This window comes from Rhododendron vialii, chromosome 8a, assembly GCF_030253575.1.
Source record: "Rhododendron vialii isolate Sample 1 chromosome 8a, ASM3025357v1".
NCBI lineage: Eukaryota > Viridiplantae > Streptophyta > Magnoliopsida > Ericales > Ericaceae > Rhododendron > Rhododendron vialii.
This window is the reverse complement of record NC_080564.1, coordinates 9,012,568-9,033,372: the sequence shown is the minus strand read 5'-3', so window position 1 is coordinate 9,033,372 and position 20,805 is coordinate 9,012,568. Positions and strand designations below refer to the sequence as shown.

General features: G+C 40.6%; 3 protein-coding genes across 4 annotated transcripts in view; 1 reads left to right on the top strand and 2 right to left on the bottom strand.

Moving 5' to 3' along the window:
- Window positions 1-6,602: 6,602 nt before the first annotated feature.
- LOC131335651 (cysteine desulfurase, mitochondrial) lies at window positions 6,603-8,463 on the bottom strand. Its single transcript, XM_058371108.1, has one exon. The coding sequence runs from the start codon at window positions 8,281-8,283 to the stop codon at window positions 6,943-6,945; it is 1,341 nt and encodes a 446-aa protein (XP_058227091.1). The 5' UTR covers window positions 8,284-8,463; the 3' UTR covers window positions 6,603-6,942.
- A 2,359-nt stretch (window positions 8,464-10,822) lies between these two features.
- On the top strand, window positions 10,823-15,548 carry LOC131335650 (uncharacterized). The gene is made up of 2 exons (XM_058371107.1): window positions 10,823-11,012; window positions 13,414-15,548. Exon 2 carries the CDS (start codon window positions 13,455-13,457, stop codon window positions 15,303-15,305), a length of 1,851 nt encoding a protein of 616 aa, XP_058227090.1. The 5' UTR covers window positions 10,823-11,012; window positions 13,414-13,454; the 3' UTR covers window positions 15,306-15,548.
- A 446-nt stretch (window positions 15,549-15,994) lies between these two features.
- LOC131335649 (cytochrome c oxidase subunit 6a, mitochondrial) overlaps window positions 15,995-20,805 on the bottom strand; it is a 45,926-nt gene continuing 41,115 nt past the window's right edge. For both annotated transcript variants that reach the window (XM_058371106.1, XM_058371105.1), the window contains exon 5: window positions 15,995-16,294. In XM_058371106.1, the coding sequence (XP_058227089.1) occupies window positions 16,257-16,294 (38 nt within the window). In that variant the 3' untranslated portion in view covers window positions 15,995-16,256. The remainder of the gene's footprint in view (window positions 16,295-20,805) is intronic.

Sequence of the window (20,805 nt, the reverse complement as noted above, 5' to 3'; positions counted from 1 at the left end):
TCTATATACTGCTTAGCAGCTGCAACCTTTTGCTTAGTGGAATTTGAAGGAGTTTCCTCGGATGTTGTTGCCTTTGAACCTTCTCTCCCGTGCTTGTAACCTCCTCTTCAAAAACATATTGATCTTTTGAACGGAACTTGCAAAACAAGCACCTCACTGACTCCATTCCTCCTCAAATTCAACTATCACAAAGCATCGGTTCCAACAACTAAAAACTGACAAGCAGATGCGTCCGCAGCTAAAAGAACCCATTTTCATGTGCTCTATTCATGAGAAAGACTATACAATTACCAAGCCTTAATATGACTTGCAAAATTAATATCTTCACAAGTCTTTACACCAAAGATTCATTAATTCATCTCCAATAAATTAGTACCATCAATTAACTGACCCCAACATGATTAGCACTACGCCCGTCTTCCAAAATTAATGCCCAAAACTGTCCTTGTCTTATTCACAACCGAATGACTTGAACAATCTGTGTACAATGGAGCAAAACAAGGGAAACTAAATGAAGAAACCAAAGGATTTTTTAAGCATGGAAACAAAAGGACTTACTAGCCATGACAGGTCCAGGTCCAGGTCCAACTACTAAAACACCAATAATTCCCAGGTTTTGGATTCTCGCACCCCAGAAGTGTGCCAACTTGATTATGCTTTTGGAAAAACATTTTTTTTTTTTAAAAAAGCTGCATAAACATAATGAGATGCTACCATTTCGATGCTTTCTAGATTCTGCTTCTGCTTTACAAAATTAGGATTACCCCTCTAAAATCCTGACAAAACCACAAGGCATCTACGTTGAACACAATCCAATATCTATGAATTAGATTGCAGATACAAGAACCAAGAGAATCAACATTAGATTCTGCTCTAAAGAAAGTTTTTACCCATTAAATGTTTTGACAAACACCCACATGGAATCCCGGTTCAACCCAATCCAAAATCCATCAAGTGTTTTGGAAAGATCAGAGAACGGATGAATACGAGAAATGGAAAGTACCCGACCGACCATCTTGTGCTTGAGAACATTCTACTTGTCTAAAATCTTTATAGCAACATTCTCACCCGTCCCTAAATTCCTAGCAAACTTCACCTTCTCAACTGTGAGCCGGAAGTGTTAATCACCCACAAAAGCAATCACAAAGTGAGCATAAGTGAATTACAAGAGTCACCCAAAAGTGAACAAATTCAAACAAAACCCATCTCGTTGAAACCCTTTATAGCATCTCAAATGGTAGATCAAATAAATCAAACCATTCATTCAAAACCCACACCCAGTTCGTAAAATAATTGATCCTTTCAAATTCAAACCATAATTTACCAACCAACACGACACCTATTATTCCCCTTTTCAGACCATAAATTACCAGAAATCATGTGAAGGGCAAAGAGACTTTTCTCGAAAACCCTAAAATGAAAGAATCAACTTATGAGTAACAGAGGTTCTGTGCGGAATCGCCAATGCGAGATGGAGAAGCTTAGGTTCAACATCAAGAAACATTGGGCCTCAGTCCAACTCTTAAAGGCAGTTCTTCCCGTCCAATCTTACCGCATCACCTTGTATCAGCTAAGTTATTGTAACAAATTGAGTATCAGTTTGTTCCTATTCCGTATATAGGGTTATCATTCCAAGACAGCTTTTTTTGCCAATTCATTCCACCATGATGCCAGATTTCGTCCTTCAACTGCACCAAGTCTTGTTTAATGGTTTCCTACTTTTGCCCTTTTACTGATCGTGTGAAGCAATTGATCTAACCGGACCGGTTAACTCTGCAGCGTTCTCTAGAAAGAGATAGAGCTACTCAATCTTGGAAAAAAGGAGAGACGTGAAGCACTCAAACTACTTAACTACCAAAAAAAACTCAAACCCCATACTATCTGCGAAGGAGCCATGTAGAATTGAAACATAGGAGAGACTAAATATCCTCCAAACAAACAGACCAATGCCATTATGGATATAAAACAAAAGGAAGTGAAATGACAGAAAAGCCAAGCATTTTACACCACAGACCAACAAAAGAAGGGGGTAACAATGGAAAAAAGGAGCCAAAAAGCAAAGCCATCTCCCGCCTCAAAAAGAGGCAGGATTTTCTATTTATACAGGGAAGGATATGGGCTCTTACCAAGAAAGCTAATTCTCTTTGGGTGAAGCGGGTACATTCCTGTATTATCAAGGAACAAAGTCTCAGAACCATGACTGTCCCTGGCACCCTGCTAATCCTTCATGGACTGTACGGTTTTTCAGATGAGGGAGCTATGTCAACCTTTGATCCTTTATAAAATTGGAAATGAAAACTCAACCTTGTTTGCTTGGACCATTGGCACCCTTTGGGTCGTCACTCGTTTGTACAAGAAATATGGTCATAGGGTCTGTTCAAACATCCGTAGATCTCGAAGTGCTCAAGCCTCCTCCATTATTCAAAATGGTATGTGGAATCAGGAGTAGGTATAGGGCTATTCAAGAGATTTGTCTACATACTCCTGAGAATTGTTCCTAATGTTGCTATTTTGGATGCAGTGATTCCCTACCACTCATGGGAATTACTCAATGTCCTCTGCTTGGGATGCTGTTAGAACCTCTTGTCCTATCAAGGACTGGCATAGCGTGGTCTGCATAAAAAAAAAAGTCCCAAGATGGGCTTTTATACATCGGCTTAGTACATTGGATGGCTCTCCTTCATTGGGGGATTATCAGTGATGCAACTTGTATTCTGTGCAAGGACGGTACCAGTGAAACTACAAATCACTTAATCTTTTGACTGCTCCTTTTCCAAGTCTGTGGAAGATTATCTTAAGGAGAAATCTGGTTGATAGAGATGCTATGGACTGGGTTGGGGAAAAAGATTAGTTTGTGATACACTTCAGGAAAGGGCTTTCAGAAATCAATTCTGAAGCTCTCATTGTCTACAGCTGTGTATAACATTTGGGGTGAAAGGAATATGAGAATCTTTCAACTCAAAACAATGGATGTTTGCTCCCTTAGTTCTTAGATCATCAATGCTATCAGGGATTCCATGCTGACTTGGAGAAAGGTAAGGGCAAGTTCTGGAATTAGGGAGACATGTAAGAGGTGGAATGTTCCCCATTGTATTCTTGAAGCTCCTCCTGTACAATGCATCTCTTAAGTTCTCACTATTTCTGGTTTTTTTCTGTTTTGTTGTTTTAGTAGTAGTTGCACGTATAGGGATGTTTTGTTGTAGGCAAGGGGTTTATCCTTGAACTCTTGTTGTATTCTGGTTTGGGCTTTTATACGAAAGTTCTGTTCAACAAAGAGAAAACCTAATGATCCACACAGAGGTGTCTCATCCGTGTCCCAACTGTGTCACCCCGTGTCCCCAGCCATGTCCCACTCCAAAAAATAAATTAAATTAGTGGACACGCCACGTGACATGTCGGACACGTTTCTAGCAGTGTCCCCCACGTATCCCGTACCGGACACGCCGATACAGCCACCTCTAGGAGTGTCGGTGCTTCATAGCTAGTAATAAACTTTTCATTTGTACTAGTAACGAACTGGCAGAAAGAAACCGTGTTTACTCAATATGACAGCTTTAGACCACGAACATTTACTTTTATGGAGACTAATGACAAGGATAAGATATGGGGCCGGGGGGCCATCACACTTCTCGCTGCCGGAAAAGGCCGTCGCCAAAAACATTGGTCATCGTATTTCCTCAAAAATCGTGGGAAATAGAACTTGGCAACCATAGACATGAACTTTCCAAGGAATTAGTAAACTCCTGGAACCCTTTCCTTTTCAGCTCATTTTTCTTTTATTCCTCTTGAATCCTTTTTTTATCGAGAAATTCTATCATTCGTTGCAGGAACAGAACGCAAGACCTTAATAATGTTGATTCTCTAAGGACAAACTGACGGATAAAAAACTTAGATTAGTTTGGGCCGTTTGGCTGACCCATCATCAACCAAATCTCAAGGAATTCAACTTGGCTGAGTTTGAGCTCATCAGCTTCATTAAAGATTGGGTTGGATATCTCAGGGTCAGGCCTCGATTTACCCTACACCCTAGTTGTACTAGGTTTCTATAATTTGCTTGAAATCAAATATGCAGCATAATTGTATAAGCCAACAAAACGTTTGACATGACAACACCCTATATATAGAACTTCACAAACACAGGAATCTTTGTGAAGGTAAGACACGGTAAACTTGGAAAGAGGCAAAGAGAGAAGTGCCGAACCAAGGAACCTAATAACATCAAGTGCACGCTTAGAGTTCATTGTGCCCATAGGAATAATGCAAACATATAGAACTGATCGTGGATTTGGTTAATGAAGCAGGAATTCAAAAAAACCGAATCGAGCAGCAACAAAGGAAGTGACCATAGAAGCAATGTGAAAGACGCTAGAGCAACTCTGCCAATCTCTCTCTCTCACTCACCATAGAAGCAATGTGAAAGACATTAGAGCAACTCTCTAGCAGCAACAAAGGAAGTGACCATAGTAGCACATTTGATCTCTCTCTCATAGCATAATACAACAAAGGTGTAGTTGCCATTAACCGTATGCGCCTGAAGCTCTGATAGCATAATACAACAAAGGAGGTGCTCACACATATAACTTCCAACTATCCCATGAAACAAAATTACCTTGATATAACTAACAGAGCTTTAAGGAGAATTGACTTAATCTAACATATCCACGGGTTCCCCTCCTGATCTAGGTCCGCCACCGGATAGCCATGCACTCAAAGAAGACCACGGACAACAACACTTCGATGAGCCTGGAAAAGCGTACCTCAAAGTAAATTCCCCCTCCCCCCTTGAAGCATATACTCCCCCTCGCCTAGAAGCATTTACTTCCTCTCTCCCAGGCCTCTTGAAATCCTGTCACACCTAACAAGATTATGATACATCACTGCCTCTATCACAACTCCTCTCTCACTCTCAAATGATTCCTCCAGCTCTTATCTTTCTCATCCCATTTGCCCCATTCGATCAAGTGCCTACAATCTTCCAAACTCTCCGAGGACGATGACAAGCTAAAAATTATAAAAAATTGGTCTTAGGTCCCGTGAATTTCATAAGCCCACAAGTCCATCTCTTAGTTTTGCAAGGTGTCAAGTCCATTTTAAAAAGTTCATAGTAGGCCCAATCCACTCCCTAGGGTAGGGTACCCTAGGCTATGAAGCACAGATACGGATACGGGATACGGATACGACACGATACGGATACGGCGATACGTCAAAACCTAAAAAAATAGGATACGGATACTTCAGGGATACGGCTGTATAAATTATACATTTTTATAATTATTAGTCTCCTAGGCATAAAAGTGAAGTCATAAGAAATAAAAAAAGTAGTTGAATTGCTAATACCAAGCATGAAGTACATGTCAATCTCAAAAGAGTAGGAACTTATCATCCAAAAGATTAGAATTTGGTAAAAAAGAAAAAAAAATACAGGTTAGTAGGCAATAGACTAATCGGTATGCATATAATATACTTCATATATATACACATATATCTATGTACCAGTGTATGTATTAGATATAATTTATTATATAATGTAAACAATAGAAACCCACACAAGTAAAACAGAGAGAGAACCTTGTGATCAAAGGTTCAAGCGATCTAGAGTAGGAAAATATCGACCGGTTCATGGAATGATCACTCGATGTGCATAATTTCCTAAGTTTTATATTTTTAGTGATGCTATTATTACAAATTTTCCCTTTTAATTTGTACTTGATTCTTTAAAAAAATTCATTTTAACCCCTGCCGTATCCTAAACGTATCCTGCCGTATCCCCCACGTATCCCTCGCGTATCTGAAATAAAAAATATTTAATTTAAATGCAGGATACTTATTTGCCGTATCCGATACGTATCGGGGCGTATCGGACGCGTATCCGTATCCCTCGCGTATCCGATACTCGTACGTGACTAGTTTCGGAGTACCCGTGCTTCATAGACCCTAGGGTTTAGGCACTTTCATAGAGTTTTAGGGTGCATTTTCCTATTATAGGATAGGGTACCCTAGGGTTTAGGCACTTTCATAAGATTTTAGAGTGTACTTTCCTATTATAGGATTTTAGTGGTTTAGGCACTTTCATAGGGTTTAGTAGTTTAGACACTTTCATAGAGTTTAGGGTTTTAGGCACTTTCATAGGGTACTGGGGTTTAGGTTATGTTAAGTGTGTGGACTTGTGGGCTTAAAAGATGTTGGGCAGGGCTAGTGGGCTTATGAAATCTCTATATTGTACCTATCACCAAATCTCCCAAAAAATTACTGCTTTAAAATCGTTCACAAGTTGGTTAGTTCGCTTATAGTAGTGGGACCCTACATAATTGATTTCACTAAATTATAGGGGACTTGTAGTGAAACTACCTAGTTGTACAAACATTCTACGGAAAGAAATTTAGTGCACAAGAACTACTCATGCAATATTTCATGACTAGACTAGTCTAGATTTTATTTTTACTTTGTTTTCATGTGTTCTTCTAATCTGAGTCGTAATAAGATAAGCAATAGGTTTACCAATGTTACGTCACATATTTATATCAAATTGATTACATGAGAACGAAAATTTGATAAGCAACCACAATCTCAACACACTAAGTCACAACACCGAAGACAATAGCTCAAGAATACAAATGACTACTCATGATCAAAAGGACAAGCACCATCCAACTACTTGAAGCCTGAAGGACTGTACAACATACAAAATATCTATAGCAAGAGAAAGCATGTATGGTATATTACACAACCAAAAGTCCGCAAATCAAAACTTATTCATCTTCTTGCCAAGATTCCAATCTAGAATAAAACATTACAAGTACTCCAAGGCATGTACAAGAGTAAGCCTAGGGAGAACCTGGATGATACCCTGCAACCAGTCCTCCTCCACATAGTTAAGCAGCTTTACCCCACAACCTCTCTTGCAATTGTCTTCGCGATCATCATGACATTCAAACCAACATATCAGTGCTGCGACCACTGAATACTCTTAATATCAATCCCTTCCTTCACCATCTCATAAAGTGGGCTCATCTCTCTCAACTTCTCAACCTGCCTCACCGTGAGCTCAACCGCCCTATCCACCTCCTCCTCCGTCGTGAACCTCCCAATCCCAAACCTAATCGACGTATGTGCCATATCCTCATCCACCCCCAATGCCCTCAACACGTACGATGGCTCCAAGCTCGCGCTGGTACACGCGCTCCCACTCGACACCGCCACCTCCTTCAACCCCATCAACAAGCTCTCCCCTTCCACGTACGCAAACGACAAGTTCAAATTCCCCGCGTACCTCCTCTCCTCACTCCCGTTCACCACCACTCCATCCAACCTAGCCCTAATCCCACTCAACAGCCTCTCCTGCAACTTACAAATCCTCTTCTCATCATACTCCATCTCCTTCATCGCCACATTGCACGCGGCCCCCATCCCGACCACCAGTGGGGTCGGGACCGTCCCGCTGCGAATCCCTCGCTCCTGCCCTCCCCCGCTCATCTGCGGCTCAACCCTAATCCTAGGTCTCCTCCTCATGTACAAAGCCCCAACCCCCTTCGGCCCGTATATCTTATGCCCGCTAATAGACATTAAGCTCACATTCATGTTCTCCACATCTATAGGAATTTTCCCCACTGCTTGCGCGGCGTCCGTGTGGAAAGGAATGTTTCTCTCTCTACAGATTTGCCCTATTTCTACGACCGGTTGGATTACCCCAATCTCGTTGTTCACAGTCATGATGGAGACGAGCCCGGTATCGGGCCGGATGGCGGATCGGAGCGCATCGAGGTCGATGATGCCGTCGGGGTTAACGGGGAGGTAGGTGACGTCGAAGCCCTCCTGCTGGAGATAACGGCAGGAGTCGAGGACGCACTTGTGCTCCGTCTGGGTGGTGATGACGTGGCGCTTCTTCTCTTTGTAGAAGTGCATGACGCCCTTGACGGAGATGTTGTTGGACTCGGTGGCACCGGAGGTGAAGATGATTTCCTTGGGGGAGGCGTTGATGAGGGCGGCGACCTGGGAGCGGGCTCGCTCGACAGCGTCGTCGGACTCCCATCCGTAGAGGTGGGTGCGGGAGTGGGGGTTGCCGAAGCGGGAGAGGTAGTAGGGGAGCATGGAGTCGAGGACGCGGGGGTCGACAGGGGAGGTGGCCTGCATGTCGAGGTAGAGGGGGCGGCCGGAGATCTTGACGCCTTTCATTGAGATTCCGGCTTCTTCGGGGGATGATTCGATGGCGGCAGCGGCGGCGGTGGAGAGGGAGCGGAAGGGGGAAGAGCGGCGGAGGGTGGTTGCTAGACGCTTCGAGGCCATGGTTGATTGATTTTTTGATTGCGTTTGTTGTGTGGGTTTAGGGTGAGGTGTTCCGTCGAGGGTGTAATTGAGGAAGAGAGGGAGAGAGAGTGTGTGGGTTAACGGGTCGGGTAATGACCGACTCAACGGTGGAGGTGTGCGGGAATGTATGGGCGACACGTGGAAGAATAGGAGCCTCTGGACAAAATGAAAAGGATTGAGATTAGGTTTAGCCTATGTAATTTATTTTTTTTGGCTTATTAATTTTCTGAATTATTTAATTTTTTTAATTATAAAATTTTGGCTATTATGATTAAATGATAAAAACATTTATTAAAGATAAAAATATAAAAGTTCGCAAGTTTTTTAAATTTTTCTTCAATGTCATTTAGTATAATTTTTATTTCTAAATCTTCTCATTGAAACAAATTTAAAAAGTTAAATATCTTGATCAAAAGGTGAAAATTTTATTGATGGTAAATTATAGTATTATTAAAAGGGACCCCATGAAAATAAAAGTTTAGTGGAATAAAGAGGAGGAAACCACCGCGAACTTTTTACCTCTAGGTCCAAAAAATAGTGAGTAATTCTCATCAGATCTCTTTTAATTAATAAAACACTGAAACCCTATGAGAGTGCCTACAATCCTAAACCCTAAAAGTGCCTAAACCATAGAGTACCTTATAAAAGTGTCTAATCCCTAAGGTACCCTATAAAAATGTCTAAAATCCTAGGGCACCTTATGAAAGTATCTAAATTGCTAAATCCTATTGGAAAAAAAAAAAACCCCCACTAAAACCCTATAATAGAAAAGTGCAATCTAAAACCCTTAGGGTTCTGTGAAAGCGCCTAAACCTAAACCCTATGGTATCTTAAACCCTAAAACTAGGTACCCTAAAATTCAAGGGTGACACTTCCATTAATGGTAAATGTATTTTTTAAAAATGAACTTAGTTATAATTAAATATTTCATCTCTCCTTAATGAGAATTAAATTTCAATTTCTTGTACTTAGAGGTAAAAATCTCAACCACCCAAAGGCGGTGGTAATAAACTTTTTTCTCTTGGGTTGGCAATTTGATTAGCTTGCCATTGTTAGTAGACAAACCTTATAGGTTTGACTTTTTGAGGTAGTTAAATTGTGAAAGAACTCGAATCATTCATTAAAAGAGATTCGTTTAATTCGCACGAGCATCAAATGTAGTATGTATCTTCTAATAATAACAAGATGGCATATTGGGTACTTATCAAAAAAATTATGATTGGGAAAATAGTCACATTTTAATAGTTTTTTTTTATATCCGCTCACATTAATTTTAATAGTTAGCTTCGTCAACTTTGATGTTTGTGCATGCATGGACAGATGGAGGACTCCGCGTGTGTACTTTTTTTATCCTCGAGAAATTAAGGTTAGGTAGTGACACTGACGCTGCTATTCAAACATTATTTGAACAAAGTAATGTTCGAAATTATCCGATACACATAAATTTACATGCTACTCAGTAAGTTCCCACGTTGAAAGGGTCAAAACCATTTTCCATAAGGTTAAGAGTAAATTTACACCGGAAAAGGAAAAAGGAAGCTTCAAATGAGAATGTCAAAACCTTTTCCCGCACCAAAGGGCGTTGACACATCAAATAAACAACTCGATCTCAATAAAACTAGGGGAGTTGGACGATTGATCTCTCTCTCTCTCTCTCTCTCTCTCTCTCTCTGTTCCAACTAGTTGTACTACATACAAGTTCCATTTGTTGTCCTTAAAGTTATTTAAATTCGAGTAAAAAAATGGCCGCTGATTTTGCTACTTCTTTTTTTGTTAACGCCACTCCCCTGCAAGTATATTTTTGGTGCAAAAATACACTTGCAGGGGAGTGGCGTTAACAAAAAAGAGAGTGTCAAAATCATTTCCCATTATATGTAATAGCTTCATTTGATACAAAGCACTCAAATGGATAAACTCAAATTTAAGTACAATTTTGAATAAATGCTTTATTAATGGCCTAATTATAGAGTGATTTCAAAATAGGGCCCGTTTGGATACGGGATAAAAATTGGGGGTATTAGTTTTGAAAGGGGATAAGATAGTAAGGGATATTATATAAAAAGAGTAGACCCACATTGATGTGACGGGAGGATTAAATAGTACTTTTTAGTTTGGATGAGGGATAAAATGGAGGGATAATGTTGTTTTCTAGTTGAAATGGAAAAAAGAGGGTATTATCCAGGGTATTATGTAATAACACCCCAGAACCTTCCCATAAATAATCCCCCGCCGGGGATATTATGGGCTACAAGACAATCCGAAGCTTAGCTAATACCCCGGTAAAATGTGTTCCCAAACCATGGCTTAACCATGGGCCCACGGTCTTAGGAAGGGTATTACTAATACCCCTTCGGTAGCCCCCATCCAAACAAGCCCGGTCAAGGGCCCGAGATGTTATGGGCGGGTCCGCTTTTGCAAATCCATTCAACGAACAAAAACAGCTCACCTGTCTCGACAACTTTGATTTACCATTTCAACTTCCTAACTTAAATCTGCTTCACCTTCACCACCAAGGAAGGCTTTCTCTCTTTTTTTTTGACGTGCCATACCAGTAACTAAATTCATTTGGGTCCTCTCTTTTTAGCCAAAGTCAGAAAGAAAGAAAGAAAGGAAGGCCAATTGTTCATTTCATATCTCAGGATCTGGGGGGGTACTCGTTTAGCACTTTTGAGTTTTCTGAGACACATTGGATCTCTTCACCACTGGAGGTACATATAGTTTTCTACTTCTGTGAGTTTTATCCCAATCTTGAATGCCATGTTCTATTTTTTCTTTTGTATCAAATTTGCATGATCTGAGTTTAGTAGAATTTCAATTGGAAACGCCGCCGATAAGTATTGTCTTCCAAATTTTCTTTTCTTTTCTTTTCTTAGATAGAAAAAATTGATGATATGCTTTGATATCTGCTAGATGCATGTTTACTTGAGGCAGGTATATATAGAACTTGAGTTTCAGAGCTTCATATTCGGTATGGAAGCTTGATTTCCATAGGGTAGGATTAAGCTGTATACTATAATTGTGTTTGTATTTTTTTTACTTTTTGTTGTACTTTTTTTTTTTGGTAAATTACTTTTTGTTGTATTGATCATGCTTAGACTGAGAAAAGGTTTGAGCTACTTGCCATCACAAAGTAGTAAGAGACATAATTGGAGCTAAATCCTAAGACCTCAGAGAACTTCTTTGTACGTTATTGCTAATTCTATTGTTTCTGGGGTTTTTTTTACTTGGCAAAGAAAATTTTCATCCATCGCAAATAATTAAAAAATGAAAATGGGTGTAATAGAAAAAGAATGCATGAGAGAGTTTCGAAAAATATAATGACCTTTTCTAGTGTTCCTACTCGCAGAATTTCAACATACCACTTAAACTTACATTAAAATAACTTGAAATCAAGAAACAATAGCAGTCCGTTTATATTAGTACCGACAAGCATGCGCCAATGGTGCATAGATTGGCGCACATGGCCCACTTTCAAGTACTATAGAAAAGATCAAACCGTTCATTAATTTGGAAAATTGGTTCATTGGATCAAGCACTTGCAGTTATCCGATTGAGCTGAATTTCCATTTTGCCACTCAATATAATTTCAAAAATAATGAACCGTTTGTATCATTTGTTCGGAACTCGGAAGTGGACCCTGCACGCCTATCTGTGCACCATCGGTGCATGCTTGGTTGATACCCATAGAATTGTTCAAAAAATAGAAAGGGAAAAAATGAAGATGGCAAATCACCGACTAAATAAAAAGATTCGAAAAAAAAATCACTTTTTTATGTGTGTCAAAAGTGAGAAGATTGTATTGATAAACGTCCAGCGGCGCTTTCAAAACGGAGATCATTACAAAGAATTTGGATAAAGCCAAACTAATCGTCTAACACAATTATAATAGTATACAGCTTGACAACCCAAAAAAATTCACCACTACTACCTTTTCACCAATGAAGGCAATAAAATACTAACCTTCAAAGTAAACAACCAAAGTTGTAGCTAACTATTTAGCAGCTTTCTACTTATTGGTATTTTTACCTGTCTTATGTAGTCTCTTGAAAAAAATTCAAGGGGAATTTGACACTGAATAAGGGTTTGGGTGTTTGTTCGAAACATGTGTAAAATATTTGGGAAAATGACAGTCCAGGACGTGTTTTGATAATTAATACCCTTCAATGACATGCTAAAAATAATTGTTAATGCTGAAAATGTCCTTAGCAGGTATTAATTATCAAAACATGTCATTGGCCGTCATTTTCCCAAAATATTTAGTCCCAAATCGGATAAACAGAAAAAGAGTTGACTTTAATATATACAATTACATGGCTCACCACTCACAAGATCTAGCCTTTCAAGTAGATATAGATCATTCAATCTATATTGGATCCAGGGATTGTGGTGGGTACTCTCCCCGGGCCCCAGCTGACTGGGCCTACACATACATGGGAAAACCGGGGGTAAATTAGACTCCCGACAATGTTAGCAGGAGAAACAGTAGGGATTGCTCCAAATGCATACAAACTAATTAAAGTTGCAGCTCTAAGGATTTTTGGCAATTTGGTGGATTACTTGACCTCACTTACATATATAATGTGTTATGCGTCTGACGTCCTATTAGATACTTGGCACTGTAATTATATGTCTATTTTGTTTTAATTGTTTTCAAACACTGAAAATTTTGATTTAGCCAAGGCTGTGTATCCCTCGGTTGGTGGTTTGAGGGTTCCACACCTAGATAGATATTCACCTGAATCACCTTGAATCCCCCGTATACGAACGAGTCAATATAATCTAGATAAAAACTCTTTTTATTTATCACCTAGCAGGAAGAGAAGGTCCTTAATTACCACATGTAACAGCTTAGGACAGCTTGGGCTTTTGTGGGTGCTGTCTTTTGATCAGCACAGGTTCTACTTGGGGTTTGGTTTTCTTGGGTAATTTTAATTTCTAGCCTTTTGCAAGGAACATCTGGAGAGGATCTTAAATTCTGCTGATGAGTTAGCAATGAGCATCTTTGCGATTTTTATTTCTCACAAAATGAGACATCTTTTTAGGATGATTGTGTCGATCTCTTCTGATAAAGAAGTCGAAGAGTTAATAGAGGTTAAATTTTCTATGCAGGTGTGCCTTGCTTGAATATAAGTTCAAAGCTAGCGAAATCCATGGCATTCGAGATGTCACCTCGTAGGAACTTCAGATCCAAAGGTTTCAAGGTAAAGCATGCTTTGCAGATACTTGCGCTGATTGGCATTTGCGTATGGCTTGTTTACCCAGTCCAGCACTCATCTGAAGAAATTATAAAGTTAGGAAGGAAAGACCTCGATACTCGAGTGGAGAAAACAACGATTGAGGATCCGAAGCAAAAGGGGGACGAACAACAAGAAAGTCAGCAGGTCCTTGAAGACATCAAGCCTGAAGAGGGTGAGGGTGAAGGAAAACAAGGGGGAGATGATGCGATGCTCGATCACTCTCAAGAGAAATTCGGTGTGGAAGGTGGGGATGGGAGTAAACTTCCGGGTAGGGAAAATGAGACAGAAGAGACCAACCAGAATGAAGGGAAAACAGAGGAGAGCGAAGAAAATGCCAAGATGGAAAGCAAAGAGGAGGGTGGCGACGATGTCCAGAAAGAAAGTGATGAGAATAAAAATGACGGAGGTGAAGTGAAGGAAAGAGAAGAGAACGAACAGAAGCAAAGCGGAGAAAATGAAGGTGGACAGGAGGAAATCAAAGCGGAAGAGAGAGAACAGCAAAAGGAAACACAAGTTGGAGGGGAGAGTGAACTAAACAAGGAGAGCGGAGGTGTGGGGGAGAACGAAGAAAAAGAACTAGACGAAGAGAAACGAGAGAGCAAAGAGGATGCTGGTGAAGTGACGAAAGAGCAGAGAGAAGTGGATAGTTCCAACCCCACAACTGCGGAAATGATGGAATCTAATGGAAACGAGCAGAAGAACAATGGCTCTACATCTTATGTGGCTCAAAACCAAAATGAACCAGAGGAAAATCCAGTTTCTAAAGATGACAACTCGCAGAGTGGTCTGAAAGAGGAACATGAACAAAAGGAAACAGTTTCCAACGAGAAAATATCTAATCCCTATTCGACTCTTTCCACAACTGAAAATGCGGGCGAAAACTTATACGCAGATTCAAATGTAGTACCCTCAAACTCTTTAAATAACATTGACTCTGCGATTTCAGACAAGCAGAATGATAGCAATAACACAGCTGCAAGGGCAAAGAATGATTTTGTATCTTTAATCTCAAATGAGAATGAAAATGTAGTTCAGAACATGGAGTCTAATACTAACCATGGAGCGGAAGCTGAAGCTGAAGGAAAGGATGCAACCTCCAAAGAAAGTGAAAATGCATATGGTAATCAGAGTGCTAATCCTGGGACGGAAGCCGGAGAAAAGGATACAACCTCCAACAGAAGCGAAAATGCATATGGGAACCAGGGTGAATCTAATGCTAATCCTGGGACGGACGCCGGAGAAAAGAATACAACCTCCTACGGAAGTGAAAATGCATCTGGGAACCAGGGTGAGTCTAATGCTAATCCTGTGACGGAAGCCGAAGAAAAGGATACAACCTCAAACAGACGTGAAAATGCATATGCGAACCAAGGTGAGTCTAATTCTAATCCTGGGACAGAAGCAGGAGAAAAGGATACAACTACCAACGGAACTGAAAATGCAGATGGGAACCAAAGTGAGTCTAATACTAATCCTGGGGCGGAAGCTGTAGAAAAGGATACATCCTCCAACATAAGTGAAAATGCAGATGGGAACCAAAGTGAGTCAGCTGATAGTTCTTCTCACTCTTCAGAGCCCCAAGATGAGAAAGAGGCTTCTTTAAAAGAGAATGAAGACGCTAACAGCACTACGCGTGATCCAGTTGATTCCTCTGATTCTTCAATCCGGCATGAAGAGACAGATGCTCGCACGGATCCGGGAAGTTTAGCGGGAGACAAAAGGGAAGGGAACAACAACAACAATGATGCTGCAGCCGCTGAGTGATGCCTCGTAGCAACTGCTAAAATAATTTGAGATGGTCCTTTCCTTTGATTAATAATATAAGTGTCATGTGTGTGACCTTTGTTGCTCTCTGCTACGTGGCCCTATGTTGTAACCTTTGTGGCTCTACGTTGCTTTCTGCATGAATCTTGACAGACAGTTTAAGTTGGGAAGCATTGTATACGAATATAATTCTCAATTCTGAATAAAGAAATACTATCACATCCTTCTGGATGAGTTTTCTCATTTCCTTCTGGATGAGTTTTCTCATTTTCATTAAGTATTCAGTCTTTTATCTTATGCTGGAAATGTGGCGCAATAAACTTACAGCTGAGATCCAGCAGGTGCACAATTGGATCCCAGAAGCAGCCAAAGTCCCTAGAATTCTCTCACCAAGATCGAGGCAACAGATTTTCCGCTACTAAAGTTTCTGCAGAGAGAGTAACATTTCAGTTTTTCTTAACTTGATCATACCAGCAGGAGTATGGAAACAGGAGGTCCTAGGGACAACTTGCGTAAATCAGTTATTGGAAATCCAGGTGACTGATTCGCTGTTATGGACTTCAAGTGATAAACCAACCGTATGCATGGAGAGAGAGAGAGAGAGAGAGAGAGAGAGAGAGAGAGAGAGAGAGAGAGAGAGAGAGAGAGAGAGAGAGAGAGCACCGTCTCTCCGTGAGATCAATTGCACATTTATCTGGAGGACATCCAATTCATAAGTTCTTATTTGCAGCAAACAGGGTATGAAAAACGAGTCAGAAGAGGAAACACAAGAGACGAACAAACTTCAACATTCAGCCCGAATCCCAGATTCTGTAATGCGAACTCCTAACACCGAATTCATAGAGATCTTTGTCTCAAAGAGTAAAATTCCAGATGACACAAACCGGATAGAACTGAACAACAATTATTCCAAGACAGATAGATATCCACGGTATTGCCTGCCTTTAAGGATCAATGATGCTTCTTCCCCTCAAAAAGACCATCAGGACCTGTGCATTTCATAGGAGATGCAAGAAAGAAGAGTGTCAATGTACAACATTAATTAGAAGAATACAGTAATACAAAGTAAAAGGTAATGTATGAAATATGAATGGCGTCACTCAATCCAGCAAGTAAATATGCAGTTGAAACCTCACACATACAATGTTTTAGTAGAAAAAACCTTTTTCCACTTCACCACTAGTTTTCCAGTACGATAACAATTACAAATTATAGGGTTCCGTAACTCTTGCATTTTGCTCAGTAGTACGAGTTACTGCAGCAGGAGCTTTTGTTTTATTAAACAGCTGCCTTCCGACAACTACAATTTCCTTTGGTGACACAAGGTCATCGTCCCTAATGGCCAACACCAATAGAACAACATGAAACTGAAACCCAGACAGTTCACAAGTGAGAAAATGAAAACCTTTAGCGGCACAACTAGGACCACTGACAGAGCAAATGAATATAAAACCTAGCAGGTCCCAAGTACCCTAAACATTTATGGAAGGTGATATTATAATATGCATTCCGACGTTATGAGTTAGAGATTCCAGTAGATAGTTGTTGGAACGATGAAAATGACCTTCAGTATATAGTTTCCCGAAGGTAATTTAACAAAGACGAGAAACAACTAATTTAAGAAATTCCAACGAAAAGAAAGCTAGGAGTAGGTTGGGTCATAGGAAATAGCAGATGTAATTAATTAAGTAGAATCACTAGATACACCGTACCGTATAAAGCACAAGTATCCACTACAGATATGGCGATACACCAAAACCTCAAAAAATGCATCACAGCTTACATGTACAGTCGGGTTGTGTCTGTATTTTTATACAGAAATACAACTATTTATGCCGGATTATATGAATTAATATGGACACATGTACCCAAAACAAAATGAAAGGAACAAATTCCAAAAGTAATCATCTTGAACTAAAGAAAACATAACTCCAAAAGAGAAAAATGATCTTCTTCATTCAAGGGTGGTGTCCCACCACCTCCACTTAAACTTTCTATACTCTTCTCTCTCTTTTTGGTGCGGGAGTTAAATTAGTTATTTCATATGTATTAAAAAAACTAAGAACAGAAGGACACAAGACCATAGGTTTGGGGAAAAAGAGAAGAACAAAGCATTAGGCACACATATCTAGCATCAAGTAAATCAAATACACAACAGGGATAGCATTCCTGTACCCACAGAAGTACTCATCCTGTATGATGCTGTACCCAAACATTCAAATGTAGCTGATATGTCTTTGGCATACCTAGTACGTATTTTCCCGTACCCAGCGGAAAACATTTTTGGAGCACTCGTGCAACATAGCCCGTACCCAGATATAAATGACAAAGTCTTAACCATGCCTATACTCGGGCTAAATGTTATAAAGTCATTGTCGAGTTTATTATGACGAAAACAAAAAAAATCAATCGAGTCAAGAAGGGATGAATGAGGAATCCCAAATCTAATATCCATCTATGGACGGCTACGCATACTTTCCCAAAAGTAGAAACTTAGTTGCTCTTTATAGTACAACTCCAGACAAACCAAGCCGACGTAGTGTAGATACTTTTGTTACGTAGAACGTGGGGGTGGGCTTGTATAGATCGTAATCTTCAGATACACTTATCTCAAGAGATGAGCTTTCAGTCAATAGAGCATTATTCAGTCTAATAATTCATGTAGAACACAATTCTAGAAGCATAATGACTAATTTTTCTAATGATTTGGCTAGCTAAAGCTCCAATCTCTTTACAGAGCTCTTCTTCTAGTTTACCATTAGTTTGTTAGAACTATATATCTGAGACATTCTAAGGCCAGGTTACTACGACCAAACCTAATGGTTTCCTAAGCAGCTGCATTCTGACAACAACCATACTTCTATTTCTCATAATGACACCAGGTCATCATCCCATACAGCAAATGGAAAAATGACTAGAATTAATGTCACCTACAACATTGATCGCACAACTAGCTCCACTAAAAGAGCAAAGGAGTATAAAATAATAAAACTAAGTAGCAATGTTCTAAAAATCGCTAGGCGCCCGACTAGTCGGCTGTCTAATCTAGGCGTCGGACCACCGCCTAGCGCCTAGGCGGGGACTAGTCAACCTAGGCGGCCGCTTTTTAGAACACTGCTAAGTAGGTTCAAGTACCTTAATATGAAGAACCCATCAAATTCCACCTCAGATGCATGGCACATATAGGACGTATTATACATTCCCACATCATGGTTAAAAGATCTAAATTCTAGACTTGAACTGTTTTTTTTTTTTATCCAAATCACATTTCATTAAAGCCAAAAATGGCAAATTACAGCGAATCCATCAGAAAACAGAGAATGGGCAAACGTGCAACAAGCCATCACAGAAAAAAAAGCTAAGAAAATACGTGACAAAGGAACACCGGCAAAACCGACATAAACTAGAGGACAGGCCTTAGCACGTCTCACCGCCTCAAAGGGTCGGGTCACGAGGGGCCCTCAGCGTATCCCCTAGCTGCCCCGGCCTGAAGCACGCACCCAATCAGAGACAAACTAAACTGAACCGATGGAAACAGGAATAAACAACAAACAAGGAAATAAACACAGCCACCATGGAAAACTACCACTGATGCACGCCGGCCAAAACCCCGGCCGAGGAAAAAATCACCCGCCGCCGAAGATGGAGGCACCGACTGGATCCTGAACTGGAGCAGTGGAGAGAACTTCTCCGGCAAGCCCCCGCTGACAAGAGCAAGCTCCGGGCACGGAGAAACGAAGAAGCAATCCGCCTGGGCTAAAACTCCGAAACACCGGCCCACGGCGCCAATGACTGTGAATCTCCCCTGTGTAGATACTCCCCAAAGCTGAAAACTGGAACGCCGGGCACCAGGGCCAGGCCCCGGCCCTTATCCGCCTACTCCGAAGCCAGGCCCCGCAAGCATTATTCGCCCACCATCTCTACCCACCAGATCTAAGGAAGCCTCAGACTGGTAACAAAACCGAACTAGGGAAACCAGTCGGCGAGAACCGGCCACGTCGGAGAAAACAAAAATAAAACGCCGCAAATAAAAAAACTCCAACACCCCTCACCTCCTCCACCGACAACCCCCAAACCCTCACCACCCCACAACCTAGCGCCGCCACCAACACCCAGTAGATCTGAAAGGCCCGGAGGGGACCAAGCAACCGAAGGATCACTGGCAGAAGCCATGACCACCACGCAGATCGCACCAGCACAAAAACCCCCAAAACAAAGGGTGAAAAACAGCAGCAAAAAACAGAAGAGAGGAGAGAAAGAGGGAGATGAAAGAGAGGAGGAGGAGAGATAGGAGAGAAGGGGGGACCAGGGGGAGGAGGCGGAGCCTCCCCCCAAACCCTAACCAGAGGCGGCTGTTGTTTCTAGAGAGAGAGAGAGAAGATTACTAGAGAGAGAGAGGGAACGTCAATCCTAACAATAACTCATTTAGACTTGAACTGTTTGAACCAAGAAAATAAGCTTCAACATATAGATCTACGATGGTACCTTAATAAATAGAAAACTATTTAAGGAAATTCTAACAAAAAGACCTGGTGGGAAATAGAGGCCATTATTCCTTAACTATATACCCCGTACTCGGCTATAAATCGCAACGCCTTAGCCATGCCTATACCTACTTCAAACTGACTCAATGCAAAACCTTATAAAGACAAGCTTATTTGTTTCTCAAAGAAAATGTTCGAGTTGAGCAGGGAATAGGGATGAATCAGCAGGCATTGAAAACCTCACAACTCTATCTGCTGCAAGCCTGTGAATGCAACATACTTTCCACTTAATCACACTTTACAATAATGCTCCAGACACACAAGGCTGACTCGGTATCCACTATCCAGCTGTTTGAGCTTAAGTATGTATCACCAAGATATAAATCACAAACCAAACAGTGATAACATCATGGTCATCAAGTTGCCAGATTGGTCATGTTGTTCAGTTAGCTTGGATAACATCATCCCCCATTAGTTCTCATTGATGTAGTACAGACTTTGTCGGAGGTCACATACCGGTGTCGGACACCGACACTCTCCTGCCACGCATCCGACCCTAAAGTTCAAGGCGTTTTATATTTTCTCACCTTTTTTCGTTTGGAAACTCTAAAATATTATCTGGACACCCTTGGGACACTTGCAAAACAAGTTGGGGGTGTTAACAGAATTAGTAAACTCTACTTGAATTTAGGAAAGTCTTCATTTTTTGTCACTGGTGATGTTTTACTGATTATAAGATACATCAATCATCAATGATGAAATGATTTTGTTGAAATACTTTTGTATATGATGTTATGATAAAAATGATTTAACATATACACGGTGTTTCATATTTACAATTAGAGCATCACTTTTTTATGTTTTATTACGATAGTGGTATACATGAACATTTATTCAACGTGTCCCCAACTCATTGTGTCCTCCAAACTTCAAAAATTTACGTTTCAAAGTTTGTTGTGTCCTTATCTATGTCTCTGTCACTGCTACATAGGTTCTCATCCTTCAAGACCACAAAT